At 42.4% G+C, this 22,919-nt stretch overlaps 1 protein-coding gene across 1 annotated transcript in view; it reads right to left on the bottom strand.

Annotated features, from left to right (window-relative positions):
- LOC103778331 (receptor-type tyrosine-protein phosphatase mu) overlaps window positions 1–22,728 on the bottom strand; it is a gene marked incomplete at its 5' end in the record, with an annotated part of 57,767 nt that extends 35,039 nt beyond the window's left edge. The window contains 4 exons of the mRNA XM_008945912.1: window positions 282–379; window positions 14,917–14,953; window positions 17,197–17,273; window positions 22,641–22,728. Coding sequence (XP_008944160.1) covers window positions 282–379; window positions 14,917–14,953; window positions 17,197–17,273; window positions 22,641–22,728 — 300 coding nt within the window. The remainder of the gene's footprint in view (window positions 1–281; window positions 380–14,916; window positions 14,954–17,196; window positions 17,274–22,640) is intronic.
- Window positions 22,729–22,919: the final 191 nt, after the last annotated feature.

The following is a 22,919-nucleotide window of genomic DNA, read 5'->3' as shown; positions in this document are numbered from 1 at the left end:
AGAAGCAGTATGAGATACCCACAAAGACACTTTTAGATCTTTTGGGCAGTCTTTGCAGGGCGTGCTGTACAAAATGCAGCTTTTATCAGTTCAGTTATCAGAGCCAAGCATCCAAGGCACCTTTAAAAACAATTGATAATGACCCTCTTAAGCAGAGGCAGTCATAAATATTTGATGTGCTCTACTCAGTAGACAAGCACCTTGTGGGTCTGCTCTTTCATTTCCAAAAGCAAAACACCTTGGAAGTCTTTCATCTTTTTAAGGACAAAAAAGTCACTTACCCTTCCCACTTCTACGAGATTAGTCACCATGATTATGCTGGCTGTGTTTTCGTGCCACACCATTCTCCAAAAGTCATATATTGTCTCCTGCATTGGTCCTGAAACAATAAATCAAATGAAAGGTTACTACCTGAAAGTCTCATCAACTGGAAGCTTGTCCCTGGGGGACTTCTGAGAAGCTGTGACTCTGCACATATATTCATATCACTATCATCATATTTTTCATTTAGGGTCTATTTCTTTCCTGTCGTGCCACCTCTTGGCATTTAAATATTTTTTCCCTGAAATAGTGCTCTGAAAGAAAGTTAGTTTTCCAGCATTTGGGTATTTATCTCTGTAATAACCAGAAGTGGAATTATGTATATAAAAATAGATAACATCAGTCTTTCTCTCAGCAATTGGATGATCACCTAGGGAAGGTGCATTTGGAATGAAATGAGCCTCCATGGACAACGTGGCCTTTCCTGGTTTCTAAGATTTTTCTTAGCATACACTATTCATCAAATTACCCCAGCTCCTCAACTGTACCTCCTGAAGTGAGACAGGACTTATAGATCTGTGCTGCAGGACATCACTCTGCAGAACAGAGGGGGAAAGTGATGGAGAACCCTGGTGTGCCATGGCAGCCACGCCCTCTGTAGCCCTTGCCCCAACAGCTTTCTGAACACACAGGGCTTCTTCTACCACCGTGCTAAACTTGGGTACCAGCCCAGAAATTTGGGCACCAGAAATAAAATGTTAAGAAAAATCAGTGGTTGGTTTAGAGGGATGACTTCAATCAGCTGACTGGAGGACAAATGGAAAATGTTTTCAACTAAATGTTCCTCTAGTGAAAAAACCAACACTCAAAGCACTACAAACCCATCTACTGATAGATTTGGGTAGTCTGGCACCCATGTTTTGGTACTTTGGGCTCCTTCTGAAAAGAAAACTTCCATTCTGAGAGTCAAGTACTTAGTGGAAAATGTAGTAATATATTATCACTACATCATCATGGCCAAGAGGTTGGCCTGGATGATCCTTGAGCATCCCTTCCCACCCAAACTCTTCTGTGATGCTATGACATTACAGGCAAGCCCAAACCAACTCATCAGATAAATAACATCACAGTTATGACAGAACTTAAAGCTCCAGTTTGAGCTAAAAGGATGGCAAGTCTCAAACTTTTGAATTTTTAGAGTTTATTTCCAGCAATTTCAATGGATAATTTTATCATCCATCGTTTGCACAGACCATTTCAAGAAGTTGTGAGTTCTCTCTCTTACTTTCTCTGCTTTTAAAAACACTATATATAGTTAGTTTGGCAGCATTCCCTACAGTCACTCAACTTGTCTTTTCCTTTGCTTCTGCACTCCATACAACAGGAGAAAAAAAATCCATTTAAAACAACAGGAAGCTCTGACTGTTAGAACATGAAAAATGTCAGAGGGTCTAAGAGTAGAAATAATAGAATCTAAACCCAGCACTTTCTGAAATTACCAAATTCAGGCTGATGGGGCTGCAAAACTGGACACTTTTTTTTCCTTCCTTTTAATTCACACCCTAGAACAGTTGATACCTTCATGAGGTTTCATTCTGAAGCATGACAAGAATTCAATTGCCCTCCACCATATGGAAGTTTCCAGTATTTTACTTCTACTTAAGTGTCCTGAATGTGCAATAGAGACTGTAAGATAATTAATATACATATAATACACAATAATGTAGGTTTTAAGACAGGTTTTTTTGGAGATTCAAGTCATGAGAGCATTAGAAAGGTTTTGGGCCATCCTCTTCTACTAGGAAAAGGAAGGAGACTGTTCTACTCATTGTAGGAAAATACTATCTCTGCCTAGCTCCTTCCTTCCTCTCAAATCTCAAATATTCAGCAAAATTATTCTTGCTATCATCTCTGAAGGACTGTAGCTAAAAATAGGTTTAGGGAAAGGCAGTTTTCCACCGAGCAGTGTCCTGGGAAGAGCCTGCAAATTCATGACATATTATTAAGATTATTTAAGCAAGGACAAAATAAATAATAACCCTTTTGCTTCAAGAACCCTGGTTTAATGGAGAAAAATCCAAGTGGCTCAACTGCATTCTGTCAGCAGAGGATTATGGGGTGTTTCAAGCTTGTTCATCTGAATATGTTTTGGAGAAAGCTGCAGGAAAGGTGAGAAAAGAACCTGTCTAACCCAGCCCTCTTCTGTTCCCCTTGCAAGAATCTCTGGGAAACTGAGGAGCAATGCAGCAAGTGCCTTTCTGCATGATTTCAGTTTTCTTTCCTGCAGATTCACTCCAGATAGGAGATGGTTTGGCTCTACTTTGCAACACCCACTTCTTTTTGGCAGAACTGAGATAACCTGCAACAATTTGTTCCTGTTTTTTTCTTTTTTTTCTCTCTACAGACAGTCTAATTGTCTTATGAATTAAAGATTCCTACATTTCAGATCCTGAAATCACAAATTACAGCTGGGGAGAGATCCTAAACACTGACTTCTTCATGAAGATCTTGATTTTGTCATTCTTCATTAAAAAAAGGACAATAAATGATGAGAAAAAATAGGTCCTTAGAAAAAGCAACAGCATTTTGCAGGCCAGAGAAAGACTTGAGCTCTGATGAGGCTTCAAGCTTGATTTCAAGTGTTCTTCCAGAAGAAATGTCCTACTCTGCAGCACTGAGGATGCTTTTCTCAATCTTACTATCCAAATAATAAGACAAACACAAGTACCAGTGCCTGACAAGGTGTCCTGCTCTCCAACCATCCTCCCCCTCTCCAGTTCTTACAGGTAGGCTCCAAATTTTTCACATTCAGGACACTAAAAGGAAAAAAAATAAAAAACCCACCCAAAGCCCTACCTTAAAGACTCAGAAAGTAATTCTTTCCTACCTCATTTTTCTTTCCTTCTTGACATTTTTCAAATTATTTTCTGACATCTGAATAAATTATTACTTGTCTCCAGCCACACTTGAAAAGCATCAGGGGCTAGGTAGGGCTTGGAGGATTTATTGTCATGAAGAACTGAAGGATTTGATTCCAGTGACTCGTGGCAGGGAGAGAAAGAGCCTGTAATTGTTCTAAGCCTGAAGTTAACAGATGTGTGCACAACAGGCAGGGAAGTTACTCTCAGCAGCTGCCCCATTGAGGGAGGAGAAGGTCTGAAGAGAAGGTGCTGTGCAGCCTAAGAGTAACCCTGTGGCGCGCCCCATTAGCTACACAACCTAGTGGTGGGGATCAAAGACTTCTGCTGTGGGAAACAAAAAGAAACCAACCCCACACTGGAACCAGCTGGATGAAAAGCAAAGGAGGAGAAGGCAAAGCAATCAACCCTCCAAACCCCCAGCTAATTAAATGCATTATTGGAAAAACTCAACAGAAAGGATTGGTTGTCTAGATCCCAACCATTAGTTGGGTTACCATTGTTAGTTGGTGCTCGGGGAATGCAAACGTTAGGAAATGGAAAAGGACAATTTTTAAGGATGGCTGAAACTCTTTAGAAGCTGCTTCTGTACTCAGAACTTCCTGAAGCCTCTAGTTCTGCTTGTTACAGCTCTAAAAACTGATATTGCTACTGAGATACCTGATCCATTGGAACGTGATAAACTAGCCCAGGATATAGGAGAAAGTGTTCAGATGCAGGAAGGAAAGCAACCAAACAAAAAAACCCCAAGTAAAACCTTAATCCTGAAAGTCCCCAGCACTTACTCAGGTGGGACTTGTAAATCTACGGGTCGTTTATCCCTTTCTAGAAAAGCAAGCTGCTTAAACAAAGAACAAATCACTCCTAAAACCTTCTTCTGGCGCAGAAAGTCAAATCCACAAGCTAATGTTTGGTCCCCCTGAGACCAATTCCAGTGATGGAGATGAAAAGCTGGAAATGGGCAGAAAATGAACAGATACCTTTAAGCTCCAAAGGCTCCCCAGGGTCTTTGCCTGGGCAGAGGCAGCTGAGAGCACACGTTGATAGAGGCAATGGACTGACAGGCCTAAAGACTTATCTCCAGCCACTAAATCCCATCTTCAAAAACCTCCTGGCAGGGAATAGATGGGTCCACCCGTGTGAGCAGCCAGCTATGAAGCTGGTTGATGGTTACTACACCTTCTAGTAGCAATGATAATTGCCTTCACTTTTTACTGAAGCTAAATTTGTAGGCAGACAATCCCCAGCAGCAAGGTGACCACTCAAGGACCACTAGATAGGAGGCCTGCATGGAAGCAGCTGCACTTCAGCCATCATTCTTTAATGTATGAGCCCTTCAAAATGAACTTGAGGTGACAGATGACAGCAGATGTTTTCTCATTAATAGATATTTAACAGGGGTTGTTTAGTATTGAGAAAAGAAGGCTCAAGGGAGACCACCTCACTCTCAGCAGCTCCCTGAGAGGAGGTTGTAGAGAGGTGGGCATCAGTCTCTTCCCTCAAGGAACAAGTGATAGGAAAAGAGGAGATGCCCTCAAGTTGCACCAGAGAAGGTTTAGGTTGGACATGAGGAAAATTTCTTCCCCTTGAGGGTTGCCCAGGGCTGTGCCAGGCTGCCCAGGGCAGTGGTGGAGTCCCCACCCCTGGAGGGGTTTCCAAGCTGTGGAGATGTGGGGTGAGGGACACGGGGCAGCGGGGACCTGGCAGGGCTGGGGGAACACTTGGACTCCATGATCTTAAAAGGTCTTTTCCAGCCTAAAGGATTCTGTGGTTCTATGATATGGCTGTATGCCAAAAAAGCCCCAGAAGCAGTGATTCCCTTGACAAAAAAACCCAAAGCCATGACACAGAAATTGTTCACAATACACATGAAAGCATAAAACCAGATATTAAAAAAAGAAAAAAGCAAAAAACACAAAACCAAACAACACCAAAAAATACTTGGGGAAAATCTACAAGCTAATAGAGTAAAAACTTCAAGAATTCTCCTTTTCCTAATGAATCTCTGAAAATGGGACAGACTGGCTGTTAGGGGGATAATTTACAGAGAATTTCACAGGAGGGAGCAAAATTACAGGGTTACTAATGGTCTGCCAGCCAGTGGTCTGATAATCCACAAATGTGTTATTTTAACCATGCTAGAATTCAGAGTTAAGAACTAAATGCCATTTCTGAAAAAAAAATTATGTAAAAAAACCTCCTAGAATAGTTTGGGCTGGAAGGGACCTTTAAAGGTCATCTAGTCCAACCCCAAATGTTACTTCAAACTATAAATATCACTGACTGCAGGCAAGGGAACATCTCCCTTAACTGAAACACATTTTTCTCTACTCAGCAGGACAATGTGCCCAAGATTTTATCAACAGGAATTTTCAGGTGCATTATGATGTGATCAAGTTCTCATGAGCATTCAGAAGGTCTCCCTGGAGCCTTCTCCTCTCAGGCTGCCCCAGCCCAACTCTCTCCTGCTGGGCTCCCAGCAGAGGGGTTCCCCCCTCAGATCACTCTTGTGGCCTCCTCTGGTCCAACAGGTCTTTCATAGGCACAATCTGTGTTCTCCTCTAAACACTGAGAAGTCCAAGATAACACCATGGTCAAGGTATCACCAGACCACATGGACCCACCAGCAGCTGTCCAAAGGCACACGGATGAACCTTCCATAATTTAAAGTGTCAAGACAATAATGATGAGAGAGAATCAGGGCATATGACCTGGATTCTTCTAATGCTTCAATTATAGTCCTCCCAAATTTGTTCCAGAAACTAAATCAGCCGCTCCTCACCACACTTGGGCTCTAGACCCTTCCCCAGCTTTGTTGTCCTTCTCTGGCCATGCTCCAGCCCCTCAAGGTCCTTCTTTCATGATCCTTCAAGGTCTGAGAGGTGGCCTCCTCACTGCCCACGCCAGGGGATGATCCCTGCCCCAGTCCTGCTGGCCACACCAGCACTGATCCAAGCCAGGATGCTGGTGACCTTCTTGGCCACCTGACCACACCCTATCTCATCTCCAGCTGGCTATCCACCAACTCCCCCAGGTCCTTTTCTGGCAGACAATTTCCAGCCTCTTCCCCCAGCCTGGAGTGTTGCAGGGTGTGGCTGTGACCCAAGTGCAGGACCTGGCCCTTGGCTTGGTTTGACCTCAGCCCAATCACGCAGCCCGGAAGGGTGTGGCTGTGACCCAAGTGCAGGACCTGGCCCTTGGCTTGGTTGAACCTCATCCCATCGATGCAGCCTGGCCAGACCCTCTGCAGAGCCTCCCACCCTCCAGCAGATCAACACCACACCAAATAAACAAAGCTGTGGATGAACTTCCAACGAGGCTGGGTCCCTATCAGCATGGAAAAACCTGATTTTGCCTGATTTCTCCTTAAAGTAGATTCAGAGATGGCACAGAGAAGAGCCACTGGTTTGCAGAGGCAGGAACTGGCTCGTAGGTAGGAAAGAACATCATTTGGTAAGCAGGAATTCCACCAGAAATGAATCCCCAAACAAAGAAAAACCTGTTCAGTTTCTCCTCACACAAGTTTCAACCCCAGCTTCAGAAGAGACCACGTCTATCAGATTTATGCAGAACCTGTGTTGGAGCTGTAGCCAGTCCCCCAGTTCCATTTTTTTTTGGCCTTTTGCAACAATACCAGCTCACAATACAAAAAAAAAAACCCAGAAAAGAGTATATATTCAGCAGCACTATTCCACAGCAAGTTGCCTCAGCTACACTCAAGTGGGTTAATCAGGCCTGAGCTATGAATTTAAAATGTGTTTTTCATTATTCCCTCACCTTAGATGGATTGTCAATAAGGAACAGATCTGACTGAATCTTGTTAGCTTGACATTTCAGGAAAATGCTGCTTATAAAGCGAGCTGAAATGCTTTGCTGGGACCAATCCTGCCCAGAGCAGTGATGGGAACAGAGGCTTTCTACTGCATCCTTTGCTCAGGGAAAAAAAAATCCACAGTTTTCTCTCATTATCAGCCAAGGGACAGCACAGAGAATAGTAATGGGCTGATTTTCAGGCACCAGCTAAATCCTACCCTGCTTTGAGCTGGCCAGTCAGCAAGCCCTGCTCCTGCACCTTGCTCCACGGGGAAATGGGCTTTCCCAAAATCAAATTTGCAAAGTGCTTTCCAGTCCCATTAGCTTTTGAGGAGATTTAGATGGCCAAGTGACTGAGGGGCACGGAGAGATTTCATCTACAGCTCCCAGGAGGCTGGCCCCTGCTGTGGCTGCCTTTCTACAGCATCTCCTCCTGCAGGTAGAGGAGTCAGCACCAGACCTTTCCCAGGATGAAGGAAAGGAGGAGGTTTACCTGGAAATTCTCCATCTCTTTCTCAATACAAAAAGAAAAGGGAAATATTTGGCTTGTAACACACCCTTTGCAATGCACAGAAGTGATGAGCCACAGTCCTATTGTTTTATGGAAGATACGTGTCTCATTAGCAGCTAAAATGAAAAAAAACCTCCATTTTTAATTCCCAATTTAATGTAGGAATGCTTAAAAAATTATATCCTTTGAGGAATGACAAAACTGATTACTCCAGAGAATTTTTTTCCTTTAAAATTGCTCATTCCCCAGGATTAGATAATCAGTTTGAAAAGCCTTCTTCTCTAAGTGCACGTACACACACACATCAACTGTTGGCCAGAGCTGGATCATTTCTCTTGCTGGCTTCTCCAATCCCACTCTGCAGTGAATTCTCTATATAGTTACAAGGTTTTATGAGGATGTGGCATTTATTCTCTGCAATATCCCACAGCTTTTTCTCTTCTTTATTGATCCAGCCCTAACCAGGCTGAAACAACACACATCTCTATGCATCATGGTGCCACCAAGAAATCCCAGTCTAGGACTGGAGCTCCACTGCAGCAGAACTGAAACATGAATACATAAAATCTGAATGCCATATGACATGAAGACACAAAAGGTGTTGGTATTTTTAAGCCTGAGACCAGATTTTACTCCTGTACTCCTGGCAGGTGCTGTTTAGAACATCTTGATAACACTACAGCTCATCCTACTGGCTAACTTGCCATCTAATCAAGTGTTGATTGACAGTTCTCCATGGCTAAATTTCCAATGCTAGCTCAGAATCAGCAAAATCCAATGAAAATGTCCTATCATTTCCCAAAGAACAAAGAGCACACAGCCCATTAACACCTCTGGGCTACTCCCAGCAGCACTGCAGGCTGACTTGGTGAAACCAAGAGGAAACTTGGTGAAACCATAGTCTTGCTGTGACCCAAGTGCAGGACCTGGCCCTTGGCTTGGTTGAACCTCAGCCCAACGATGCAGCCTGGCCAGAAACCTCTGCAGAGCCTCCCACCCTCCAGCAGATCAACACCACACCAAATAAAGCTGTGGATGAACTTCCAACGAGGCTGGGTCCCTATCAGCATGGAAAAACCTGATTTTGCCTGATTTCTCCTTAATAGTAGATTCAGAGATGGCACAGAGAGGAGCCACTGGTTTGCAGAGGCAGGAACTGGCTCGTAGGTAGGAAAGAACATCATTTGGTAAGCAGGAACTTCCAAGAGGAAGTGTCAGTTTAGCTGAATCAACCTTTTCCAGGAAGAAAGACACGTTAGCTTCTAATTTCTTCTCAGCAAAGGTGATTTGCATCATGGAAATATGAATGCTTATTAATCACTCCTTCTAAAGAACCCATCTGAGTTTGGGAAGACTAACAAATATGGCAGTTATTTTCTAAAAAACATGCTGCCTGCAACATTTCCAACACAAAAATCTTGGTTAATTGACTTGTTGGACTGGGTTCTTCATATCAGCTTGCAATGCAGAATCAATTTTGATGATGCATAAGAAGTTTAAGATCATTTTATCCCCTTCAGTAGAAGGTTCCTTAGGGAATGGACAAAAGAACCTAATTAGTCTTTCCCATTTCTACTTTCTATTTTCATGTGGAGTCAATCACAAGCATCAGGATGTAATAAAATCATCACCATTCTCTAGCTCAAAAATATGAGTTCATTTTGGCTACTTGTTCCTTTTATTTTTCCCCAAGGACCTTATTGTGAAGGAAAGTTGCTCATGCTTGTGAGAAAGAGATTCGGATGCTATATTTTTTAATCTTGTGCTGGGAGTTTAAATCCATTAACATGAACAAACAAAATAATTTAGTCCACATTAAAGCACAAGTAAAAATCCTAGAAAAATTTGGCATAATTTACTATCCTGACAGGTATCTCATGAGTGAGATATATCACTCACAAAGTATTCTTCTATTTAGGGCTGGAGAACTCAGGTACATTCATTTCTTTCTCAGTCATAGAAATAATCAGAATCAAATATTAGTCAGAGCAAGGTATGTGTGAAGGTCATTAATGACTAAATGTGTATTGGATATTTTTCCTTTGAAATTCAGGATAATTATGGTAAAAATTAATTCTGCATGACAACAGATTCCCTCGGCACTATTATTTAGTGTTATTTTGGGGAGCATACTGGTGATTTTCCACTTTAAGTAGGAAAGAGCAACACTAATGTTTTAATGCTGGTTTTTTATTATGTTTTATGAGGGATTGCAGTATTTGATTGACATTTCTCCATGGCTAAATTTGCAATGCTACTATACTGGGCTGGAGCAGCTCTGCTGTGAGGACAGACTGAGAGAGTTGGGGCTAGTCAGTCTGGAGAGGAGAAGGCTCTGAAGTGACCTTATTGTGGCCTTCCAGTATCTTAGGGGGGCTACAAGAAAGCTGGGGAGGGACTTTTTAGGATATTGGGCAGTGACAGGACTAGGGGGAATGGGGCAAAGCTGGCAGTGGGCAGATTCAGGCTGGGTGTGAGGAAGAAGTTCTTCCCCATGAGAGTGGTGAGACCCTGGAATGGGTTGCCCAGGGAGGGGGTTGAGGCCCCATCCCTGGGGGTCTTTAAGGCCAGGCTGGAGGAGGCTCTGGGCAGCCTGATCTAGTGGGAGGTGTCCCTGCTCATGGCAGAGGGGTTGGAACTGGGGGATCCTTGTGGTCCCTTCCAACCCTGACAGATTCTGATCTGTTTTAGCAGAGGACTTTAGAGCCCTAATGGCTCAAGGGTTGGACTTGATGATCTTGGAGGTCCCTTCCAACCTAAAGGATTCTATGATTCTATGATATAGAATAGAGAAGAGACAACAAGGTCTCAAAGGCTGGGATATGTTGACAAGATAAAAAAAAAAGCCTTAATTGTTTCTTGATACATTTGCTTCTGAAATACCTTCTGTTTGTAAATGGGGTACACTTTATAGCAGCAAATGAGGAGACAAAAAGCTGCCTTAGACCTGCTGCTGAAGACCAGCTGGAAAATAAAACTTGACAGTAAAAAAAAGATGGTTTGATTACATGGATTTCCTGAAGACAGATGGCTTCAACCACCTTCTGCATGGTTTGGTGGTTCAGAAGTGAAGAACAGCATCAAAAGCAGTCGAATCTTCAAGACTAATATTGGTGGATCAAATTCAATCACTTCAGCTATACATCAGGAAATCCACCTGACTACCTGCAAAGATGACAGCATCTATGGGGCTGAAAAATGGTGTAGAGCCACCTTGCTTCGTTGTTTTTCAGCAGAAAAGAGAAGGACTATGAAAGGGGTTGTTAGAGTGGTGAGTTTGTGCTGCTGTCGTTAACACTGCAAACGTCTCCATCCTAAATATTTGTCTTCAGAAGTCTGTAGCTCATAGCTAACAAACTCCTCCTGGCTGAAGCTTGGCTTGATGTCTGTCTCCATCACCAGCTATACATGAAGTGAAACTCTTTGGCATCTGCTTTACAACTGGACACAGACAAAAAGAGGTTGAAAGGCCACACTGGGCTGTTACAGCTAAACCTGCTCTGTTCTCAAAAGTGACTTTTTACAGGCATAGAATGGTTTGGGTTGGAAGGGACCTTAAAGATCACCTAGTTCCAACCCCCCTGCCATGGGCAGGGACATCTTCAACTAGAGCAGGTTGCTCCAAGCCCCATCCAACCTGGTCTTGAACACCTCCAGGGATGGAGCACCCACAGCTTCCCTGGGAAACCTCTTCCAGTGTCTCACCACCCTCACAGTGAAGAACTTCTCCCTTCTAATCTAAATCTCTCCTTTTCAGTTTGAAGCCATTATCCCTCATCCTATCATTCCAAGCCCAGGTAAAAAGTCCCTCCCCAGCTTTCTGGTAGGCCCCTTTAGATATTGGAAGGCTGCAATACCACAAATGTCCCTAAATCCAGTTCCTCTGCATGCTCACCAAGCAGAGACAATCTGAACCATAAGGAATATTTCAAAGTCTGAGGTATGCAAATGAATGTCCTTCATCTTTCAGGACATGCAGCTGGCTTGTGAGTATCTGCTGCTTGGCACATGATGGATTTGCTCAGAAACCAGCCCTGGTGGCAATGGCAAGGAGTGATGCTGGAGAACTGTCTGAACACGTTTTTGTCACCCATGATTGCCAGTGCAGTGGTGGAGGAAACATCACAAAAACCTTTGCCAGAGACTTGAGCTAAGGGATAGCTCAGTTAACTGCCCCAGCACCAAGGGACACAGACCAAGTAAAGGTAAAACCAGATTCATTTTTCCTGCTTAGTCATCAGAGTGAGCCACAGAAAATCAACAACAGTGAGAACATCCAGCAGTGAGTGTGAGAATAAATGTCACACAGATATTCAACCTAATCCCTTCACTAAAGGATCTGTTGAAAATTCACTGATTACCTAACTCCTAGGAAAAAAAAAAAAACAAACCAATCCTAGCTGCCAGTAAATAGAACAGATCACACAAGAACTTGATATTTTGCTATTAAAAATAAAATAAAATAAAGAATGATATCCATGGGAACGAGGGAGATATAAACCAAAATAGTGAGATTTAAATTGCACCAGCTTGCTGCTTCTTCATGACCCAATATGCCAGTTTCTGACAAGGGAATCTTTTTAATCATGGTGACTCAGGTGCAGATCCCATCTGTTGTTACAGCAGATCACCAAAAGTCTTTATTAGCTGCAAATTCAGCCTGTTATACTGCTCATGTAAATGGATGTTGATTTTATAACTGGAATTGCACGCTCTGAATGTGCTGCTCTTAAAATAAGTGGAACCTTTTTGGATTATTAGCTGAGAAACCTCCATCAGGGAAGTCTTTTAAAAAGTGGATGCCAAGGTGGAAAGATCCCTGTCTGTACGTCAAACTCTGGTTAGTATGGAAGACAGAAACACTTTAATAAACAGGTGATTATGCAACTCCCAGCTCTGTTAAAAGCAGATTGCTAGTCTATTACAAACTGATTAAATTTGCCACTTCTTCACTTCAAACAATTATATTTGCTCATTAACACTTGATATGTTGAACGCAGCTTAAGAAGAACACAGGACAATTAAATATCAATCATTCCAACTCCTCAGAGATCTCAGGCTGACTCAGGGAATGACATTTCCCTTCAAAGCACAATGGGCGTGTGCACCTGCAAAAGCTGCTGGGAAAGGGAGAAGGGGAAAAGTTATTTGAAGGCTGACAGAAAGCAGACATCTGGGGAATGAAACAGGCTGTGTTTGTATGGATCTGGGTGGAAGTGGGCTCTGAAACAGAGCAGCAGCTTGCACTGACAGCCGTGGCTCTTGGACATGTGAAACCAATGTCTTCCCTTTCCCAGCTAATTCGAAGCCTTCAAGGAGTTTTAGGGATTATTCCCAGCTCCCTTCCCACCTCTGCAGGCTGCCTCTTGCTTGCAATGAGCCTCAGAGGTCCTGGGTTAAGGGCTGATGGGACTCAAGGATCTTCCAGGTCTCTTCCAACCCAAAATGGTTCTGTGATTCTCCTGTGCCAAAGCTGGGACACTGGAGAATAACACTCCCTAGACTTTACACAGCTGCAGCTCTCAGGATGTTGCAGAGGGCTATAAAAAGCATTTTTTTTTAGTATTTTTAACCCTATTCTGCAGATGGGAAAGCTGAGACAGAGGAAGGAAAAGAAGCTTTCTCATAATTCTTCATCAGGCCAAGGACAGAGCCAGAATGAACACGTAAACCTCTTGAGAGCAGGGTTCTTCACTCCTCCAAAACACAGATACAAATCTGCTTCCCAACTGGCCTTAAAAAATAAGATGTTAAAGATGTAATCCACCCAAAATCCCACGGGCAGGCTATTCTCAATTTGCTCTACACTGTATGCCCATTTTAAATGCAGGTTATAGTCTTCAGAGAGAGTTTCTCACTCATTGTACCATGGAGGGGTGTTAGGTACCCCTGTGTGCACGTGGCTGCTCCTACACAGAAGAAACCTGTGGGACCTGACTCAAAGAATGACAGCTGAAACAGTCATAGATCAAGGGATTTATGGAAGATACAGCCATATCTTGGAAAAAGATTTGTTTCTGCCCCTCTTATTCTAGTTCTTGACACTAGAAGAAGAGTTTTTCTTGTATCAGGAAAAAAATGTGGCAAAGAAAGTGTTGGGACCTGCTGGTGGAGCTGGTGCATGATGTTCAGTGCATTATTAATGCATTATTATGCACTTGGCTTTAAGAGCTGAAAGTACAAAACCCTCCAGGTTGGTATTTTCTACCTACATGCTGAGGGATAAAGCTGCATTTCAACTTCCTTCAGCCAGGGATCTCACATGTCTATCATAAAGCTCTGGGGGAGATGTTCTGGTGAACCTCCCCATGAACACAGCTGCAGGACAACCTGCAAGCAAAATGCCAGCTCTGTATCTTTTTATTTTAGGGTTCAATTAAAGGGGAAAATCGACAGCATCATTAGCTAATGGTTAAATGGAACAATCCATTTCTTCTTAGGAGGCTGTAAAAGCCCAAAGGGAATTAAGCAAACATTTTCATCCTAGTTTTACTGCCTGGCTCATGTGTAGAAAGACTGGACTGATGGGTGTGGTGGGTGGGCAGCAGAAGTGGAAGAAGCAGCACATTTAAATGGCTCGTATTCCAAGAGAATAAATTCTAATTCTGGTCTAAAAGTGTAATATTCACAGTAGAGGGTGGTTCTAGACAGAAGAGACAACTGAAAAGACAGTGAGAGCTCTTACTGACACAGCCAACACTTTCCTGCTTCTGTAAAAAAGTCATTAAAAGGTTTATATGACCTCTAAACTCAACACGTGGTAAGATTATTCTGAGCACACTGCACTCAGTCCTCCAGCTGGCTCTCTGAAAATCTTGGGCATATGTTGAAATAACATATGTGGGTGGAGCTCAGCTTCTTCAGATCCATGGGCAAGTGCAGGGAGCTCTGTCACAAGAACACCTATCGTGGAGAAGACTCCCTCCAGGCAGTGGAGGAGCAATCCAATCTTCACATCCCCACCACCCAAACACAGCCAGGATATTGCCACGTTGTCCAATATTATGATTAAGGAGCCACAGAAGCCTCAACTTACCTGTTCTGGCTCTAAGCTGGAGCAAAAAATAAATAGCAACTGCATCAGAATGGGCAAATTCAGTCTTGGAAGACAAGTACAAGTTGATAATTAATTTGGATGTTGATAAAGAGAATAGGTTCTTATTCACATTTTAAGTCACTTCCAGTAAAAAGGATGTATTTTGCTTTTCTCCTCAAAACCTATCTGAACAGAAAGCTGAAGGACCTTTAGATTACTTGACATCCCTGAAAATTAGGTAATAATTCAGTTGCTAAGACATTGAACCTGCTCTGTCCTGGATATTGACTGTGGCAAGAATGCATGTTAAAGAGTATAAACTGTAATCCAAAACCTCTTAGCCTCACCTAACTGAAAAGAAAGGGTGATAAACTTACCTTGTGTAGCAATGTAGTGATTTGGTCTATGATAACCCTGAAATAAATTGAAAAAAAAGAAAAAAAAAAGTAAGTTTTGTGCTTGAACAAAACAATGCACGTTCTTGAACAAAAATAATAGTGGTTCTTGAACAAAATTGTAACTTTTTCAGCTGTGCTGCTGAGGGCAAAGCCCTCCCCTTTTCAAACACCTACTGGATCTGCACTCAGCAGGCTGGGGAACATTCCCTCTGTCCACTGTGGTTGGTTGGTGTTTGAGTTCTGAAGGGTGATAAGGAGGGGGAATTCTTCTGCCTCAGTGGTTTGGTAGGAAAACACTTGTTCATGTGTAAAAAGGAGGAATGTGAAACAACTCTGTGATGACAAGAGCAGCTCAATCACAACTTGGCTGTTTCATAGAGACCAATACTCTGGATTCTCTGCAGTATGGAACAGGCTGCCAATAGGGAACAAAACCATTTTGATAGTGTTGGGGTTTTGGACGTGATGGGAGTGCCAGCAGAGGTTCAGACCATGCACTAGTATGTGGGTGAACTCAGTTAGACCACTGGTCATCTTTTAATAATAGTTGTGATGTGTTGTCAGGAAGAATATAAAGCTGTAAAGAGGCATTGCAGTGGTGTAAGCTGGGAAAGACCCCAAACAACTGAAGACATCTTGACTATTATGGAAAGATTAACATGAATAACAGAATTAATTCCTTTATGTGCCACTGAAACAAAAATTGGAAGTCTACGAAGCTAGAAGGGTTCAGGTAGCTACAGGGTTGATATTTTTCCTGCTATTTAATACTCCTAATGACTGGGATCAAACAATTCCCTTTCCCAGTGAAAAACCACATGAGAAAAAATACAGCATTCTTATTGCCCCTCCCTCTTCCATCCAAGAAAATGTCATAATGTCTGTGGCAGTGTCCTCCCCTTATTAACATGCTTCTGTCTGACAACTGTACTAACAACTGCATGCAAGAGGAAAATTGCAGCTGGTTCTGTAGTAGCAAAACAGCCTTTTCTAAAATGGAAACTTGATAGATTATAAACCAGAAGTGCTGTGTTTTGTGGCAGAGCTGTCTCTGGAAGATGTCTGCAGTCCTCCAAGCTTTGCAATGAAGGCTTCTGCTGAGGATGAAGGGAGAGAACATTTTGCTTCTCCCCCACTGGTTCTTCTAGGGCCACATTCCCTCCATCCTCTTAGTTTAGTGAGACATCTAAGTAAACATATTTCTTGGGAACTGTGTTATTAGTTCAAACTCCAAAGGACTGAGCAGAAATCAGAGCATAACTTGGGGATTCTCAAACATGCCAACAAACATCTGTGGAAGGAGATGTCTTCAGAAAGCTACAGCTTCAGACTTCAGGCTGTTCCAGGTGAAGTACCTGCTTTCCTCGTGCAGCTCCAGCTCTGAGAAGAACATGTTACATTTGTCTTGCATACTGGTGATTAAATTTGAACTGCAAACCGTGACACCATTTTTCAAAGATGCCACTGCTGAACAAGAAATCTTTAGCAGGTGCAGCTTCCTATGAAGCAACACTTGTTTTACTTAGCCTAACATCCAGCACTGCATGTAAGCAATACATTTATTGCCTTTGCTCTCTGTAGAGTTCTGCCTTTAGATAGTATTGGCTTTCTAATGATTTTCAATCCTACTTCTGACTGCATTCCTCCAACCCCAAACACCTTGTCTCTTAAAGAATTTATTCTAATGTAAAACATTAAGTTAACACGATCCAGAATGAACAAAGAAGCCACCTTCAATAATTAAACAGCCTACATATTTAATGGAATGTCTTGCTTGCATTAGAAGTGCTGGTTAACAGCTGCAGAATATACTTTGAAGGCGACTTAAAAGTGCAGAGATGACAAGAGATTGCAAATCTCTGCATTAGGCATTACAGAGTTTTGTCACATTAATATGCAAACAGCTTTCTTTTAAATGTGGAACGATGCCAAGCTGTTGACAGAAAGTGAAAATAACATTTTGCTAGCCCACAGAAGCACCAGGAGGCAAAGTAGCCACACAGTGTTTCTGGCAAGGTCTCAGTCTACTGGCAGTTGGAGGAAATGATTCCTTTCATTTGCTTATTGACAAAATCTTTGAGGCTTTTTTTTTCCCCCTCCTTGTGTGTACACCTACCTTTCAAAGACAGCACTTCCCAACAACGTTTAGCAGCTGATATTAGCTGTGATATCTATTACAAATGATGAATAACTTGAGAATAACACCAGCTCCCTCTTTGAACACAATGTGAAGTTTGTTGTCTGCACCAGCATACTCACATCAATATAATTCCCATTGATGTAATCAGAACTTGTTTCCCCTTCAATGGGCTGCAGCCTCACTCGAGAATGATCGTCTGAAAGAGGAACAATGGAGAGAAAAAAAAGAAGTCATTAAAGACACGTTTGCTAACAAAGCCTTCATCAAAATACTACTTTAAACTAAAACCTCAGCATTTGCAAGTTCATGTTTGTTTTGTGCTGCATGAAAACACTGTCTCTACATTTAATCCTCCTCTCAAGGCATTCCTTCCCAAATCCCCTCTGATTTTCAGTCTGAGCACCTTAAATATTTCTAATGTGAAATCCATTGCAATTATGGGTGGTTTCTTTTTTGCCTTGACACCTCCTCTTTAGCCAATAAACCAACAGGAAGCTGCCAAAGGTTTTAGTCACTGGGAAATGCTTCTGCCAGGACTCAGAGTAAGACATAGGGTCACCTCACAGATTCTGAAGGAAACCCAGGATGCTTTCAGGAAGAGAGAAAGCAGACCCAGGTCATGACAAAACCCCAGCAGTCAGACAATGGCTCTGTCACTGAATTTGGCTCCACTGTGTCCATCTATATCCATCCAGGAACATGCAAACCCTTCCCACTCTCTTTTCCAAATTCCAGTTTCAAACACGATGCCACAAATTTGTTATTTGTCAGCTGCCTCATCTTCCTTCTGATACCACGAGAGTGATTAAGAAGTTCTAGCAGCTAGAATCCCTCTATCCTGGCAGAACTTGCTTTTCTTTGAGGCTTCCTATGCTCCTCTTGATGCTCTTGGTTCAAAAGCAACCCAACGCAACGACTTTTCTGGAAGGGATGAAAGAACATGAAGTGGCTTAAAAAAACCCAATTTCATCCTACATAGTGTAATGTTGGCCCAAATTACAGCAGAGTAAGGAGAGGCAAGTGGTTTTTAAAATACTGTTTCAAAATTACAAGCTAAGAGATATTCAAATCTCTGTGTAGGAAAGGAAGAGGCAAATTCTTTATTTTACCCTCTTTTATGTTCATAGAGGTCTCAGAGCCTCCTTCTCCTGGGACAGAGAAAGGTCCCAGCTTGCAACCCAACCAAGTAAATCAGACTGAACTAAAACTCCAGCTTTAGGTTCCACACAGCTCCTATTTTGCCATTATCTTGTGATTGTTTCACCCAACAGCCTTCACAAAAAGAGTTTTTTCCAAACGTGCTGGAATATTCAAATCAATTGTGTTCACCAGGTTATCCTTTTGAGCCCCTTCATTCACCTCTCCAAGGCTAAAAATTTACAGAGGTGTGACCCTCCATGACTTAACCCATGCTGGTCTGACCCTAACAAACTATGCTGTGCTACTCTCTGCTTAATTAAGCCATTTATCAGCATCTTTACAACAGAGGTTTGGCTCACAGGCCCTTAATTCTCAAAGATACTTCAATAGGAACTTTCTAAGCTCCACACATGGCTGCTGCTTTTGCAGTTTTGGGACCTCAACCAACCTCTGCTGAAGTCAGGAGACTTCAGAAGTCAAGCTTGCTTGGACTCGTGGTACATTTCCATCCACATTTTCATGATTTCCTGCATTATTCTCACCAGGATAAATCAGGCTAGTCAAGATCTTTTTTTTTTATATATTTCTTGAATTACTTAGGGTAGGATTTAGTTGTCTAAGCACAAGCATCTCATGCCACTTTCGCCACCCTGGGATACACTCCCTGGCCTTCAGCTGCCACCCTGGAGTAACACAAGCCTCCCATGGGTAGTGCCACACCTGCAGAGATGTCCTGGGTCACCACTACACGTCTACATTTGGGCAACTGAGTCCCTTCTTCGATGGCCTGCCCACCAATGAGCTCCAGATTGGGCAAAACAAGCTTCAATTCCCCACTAAGGACCCTCTTAAACATTTCCCATTATTTCTTTTAGCCTGATTTAAACAATGGAATCATAGTCAGTGGTAACTTTTTATCTTTCCCTTCATTTTGTTACTTTATTTATTCCATTTTTTTCCCTTCCTTTGCTTTGGATTGGGCAAAATGAAATAAGTTACATCATACCTCTATCTTCACATAATCTTTTTGCCCTTTTTTCTTCTCACAAGCACCTTTTCCAGTGGTGCATTCTCAGCTGAATTTCAGGGAATTCCAGGGGTAATGGACTGTTCAATACCCATTTATTAATACCCATTTATTTGCCATGCAGCTGGACTGACTCCCCTATTTTTTTTTTTATTGCTGTGAAAACTCTACTTAGCTCCTCACTGCATGGCAACACTTCTTAATTGGAAAAAATTCTGTAGTCAACATAAAGAAATGTTCCTGTGCTTACGTCAAGTAGATTTAAACCCAACTCATATATTCTTCCACCATATATGCTGATTCTTAAGCAGCTTCCATGTTAACTCTACACTTTTAGGGTATTTTTTTCCTTTATGCTTCATCTGCTCTTGACCATTTTTGCAGCTTTTCAATCCTCTCCTTTCCCAGCTGGTTGTTATTTTGATACCCTTCTATGAGGGGATCAAACTTTGCACTGATCACTTAAGCTTTCAGAAGGAGTTGTGTTAGAATCCATTTGCTTCTGGAGAAGGTGGTAATAGATAATTAATAGAAGCTTTTTATCCTTGCTCCCCTCACATTACCTACTACATGGATATGCCACCCTGCAGACTGTGATCTCTAACGAGCCCCATGAGTAGCTGGTTAATTAGTATGCCCAGCCAATGACCCTTTCTTTGGACGTGCCTTGCTGGTTCTTTGCAAATCAAGCCCTTTATAAATGTCTCACCTAAAATCTTTAGCTGCTTTTAAAAGCTGTGATCAATAATCTCTTCCCATGGAGTCAATATTGAGTTAGGTAAAAATAAATACAGAACCCCTCCTGTTCTGAAAATCACCTCAAGATCTCCCCTGGGGAAAAATTAACAGATTTTTATCAAAACCCCTGTATAACCCTATGTAATTAAGGCAGAAACAGCATTTTTTTTCTAGGTAAAAAAAGGTTTTGTTAGCAAATTGATGCTGGTTTTAGTTCCTAATGAGAAAACATATCCATGCCTGAGGGACAAGACCCCATCCAGAGGGACCTGGACAAGGTTGAGAAGTGGCCCAGGTGATCTCATGAGGTTCAAGAAGGCCAAGGGCAAGGTCCTGCACCTGGGTTGGGGCAACCTCCCCTATCAACCCAGGCTGGGGTTGGATGAGATGACCTTTAAGGACCTTTTCCAACCCAACCCACGCCCTGACCCTGTGCTCACAAAGCTCTTGGTGTCCAGCAGAGAGGGAGCACATCTCTGGGTGCTTGGACTTGGATCATGATCCAGCTTGTTGAGGCCCTGGCTCACAAGCTGTAGCCCCTTTCCTGTGGTGAGCAGGACATGTAGGCAATTAAAGACCCATCACTTGGGTAATGTACAGCATGCTGCCATCCTGACAAGCTCCTGCAACGCTGGCTATTGTTTTAGTTCCCTCAGAGAACAATAATGACCACAAGAAACAATGGAAGCATCTTGGGGAAAATATAAACAAAGAGGATAAATGGGTGAAAAAAAAATATTACATTCTAGGCTTCACAGAAAAAAAATAAACAACTCCTTCTAATGTCTCCACAGTCAGTGTGGCAGCTGAAATATCATATTTTTAAGTCTTTAAATATAGCATAAAAGAGCAATTTAGTAAAATGCTTTTCAGCTAAAGGAAATACTTTATACAGCCACATGGGCCAAATGTTCAGAAGTGGACTACTAAAACCTCTGAGACAAGTGATCATTTATCTGGCAGAAAAAATAGATAAAATAATTAAACAGCTAACTACCCTATTTGCACAGAGGTATGTTAAATAGACAACCAACTATGGGCAGTTTCAGCCTCTCTTTTAGGCTACTGCCTTTCACTCTAATGGATTTTAATTTTAACTGGTGTTATCTGTGTCTTCACTGCCACAGAACTAGGAAGTGTCATTGACAACAATTCCATCCAACTCTTTGCCTTTGCTAAATACTGAGGAGGTTGAAAGTAAATGGAGACCTAAATGATCTGAGTTATATTTGCCCCCTCAGAAAGCCTTCAGGATCCCTTGTAATTGCCATTGATTTGTGCATCTAATATCTTTTACTTGTTTTCCCTTGGCCACTCATCACTTCATTACCTCAGACACACAGCACGAGGAGTCCTCTGTTTTCTTCAACCAAAGGGTCCCCAAGTGTAAGGCATGACATTAAAGAGGGGACTGACAACACTAAACCTGACTAAAAGAGAAGACCCATTGTCACAAGCTTGAACTGGAAATAAAATTTCACAAAGGAAGGATAAACTGAATTTTTTGGGTATCCTTACTTATGCTTTTGGTATTTTTACTTAATTTATAATAGTCACCTAATGTATTGCTACCTCCTCACAAAATAACAAGTTTGTTACACATTAAAGATTGCTTGCAGGGGAACATGCAAAACCACATCTGGCTAATTTATCTTCTTTGGCTTATGTTCCAGCCCATCATGATACTCCCATTTCTCTAGATTTAATTTCCTTTATCCATAAGGAAACAGCCTCAAGTTGTGCCAGGAGAGGTTTACGTTGGATATTAGGGAAAAATTCTTGACCAGAAGAGTTGTCCAGGGTTGTCCCAGGCTGCCCAGGGCAGTGGTGGAGTCCCCACCCCTGGAGGGGTTTCCAAGCTGTGGAGATGTGGTGTGAGGGACACGGGGCAGTGGGGACCTGGCAGTGCTGGGGGAATGGTTGGACTCAATGATCTTAAAGATCTCTTCCAACCAAAATGATTCTATGATTCTATTTCTCTGCTTATACCCACTTCAGGGTTATCTGTCTGGCTGTTGCAAGCACACGTGCTTCATATCTTAACCTTAGACTTGGAGGGAACAATCAGGGATGGGATCATCTCCTACACACACAAGGAACTTACCCTTTAAATGCAGCAATGTAGAAATAACAACATAATTTCACCAAACTTGATCCATTTTCTGCCCCCCATGTCCATGTGCAGCATCTCTTGCCACACTTTACAATCTCATGATGCCAGATTTAGGAGTCTTTCACCAAAGTGTGCTCTCACCTCAAGGTATTTGATTATTAGTCTATCTAATCTTTCTCAAATTTGGCATTTTTAAGCACATACAGATTCCAGAACCCAACAACAAGGTCACTAACTGCACGATGCCATCACTAAGCTGCCAGGAGCAGTTTGGGAGCTGTTAGAGCTGAGTACTGGTTAAAGGTGTCACTCCCCACTAACCAAACACTGACCACAGGTTGGAAGGTGTACAGAAGACTAGGTGAGGAAATACATTAAATCTGACAGTTTTCTCCCCCCCAAAAAAATACATTTAACATCTTCCCTCACTTTTATCTCCTGAATGAGAGGAACAGAGGCCTGATGTGAGCAGGAGGCTGGTGGCCATCCTCACCAGGCTCTGAAGGGAAGTGCCCCCAGGGCACAATGATCTTGTCACCACTTACATGCAATGATATTCCCGTATCTGTTTTTCATTCTGTTCTCATCTTTCTTAGCTGAGTCCCACGGTGCAGACTGTCCTTCAAAGAAACTCTGAAAAAGGAAAGAAAGTGACATTCAGAGAGGCATGCAGCAACAGTTACCTTACAGACACACCAAGGAGAAAGGCAAAGAGGACTTGTGGGTATCGTTGTTAAAGAGTCACTCAACTGATTTCTGGTTGAGCAAAAATATGAGTCTCCTGTTTAAGCATCAGGTATTTATGTGTAGCTCCAGATGTTACC

The sequence above is a fragment of the Merops nubicus genome, unplaced genomic scaffold (assembly GCF_000691845.1).
Source record: "Merops nubicus isolate BGI_N331 unplaced genomic scaffold, ASM69184v1 scaffold3768, whole genome shotgun sequence".
In the NCBI taxonomy this organism is placed as follows: domain Eukaryota; kingdom Metazoa; phylum Chordata; class Aves; order Coraciiformes; family Meropidae; genus Merops; species Merops nubicus.
Note: the sequence above shows the minus strand (reverse complement) of the source record. Positions and strands in the feature narration are given on the sequence as shown.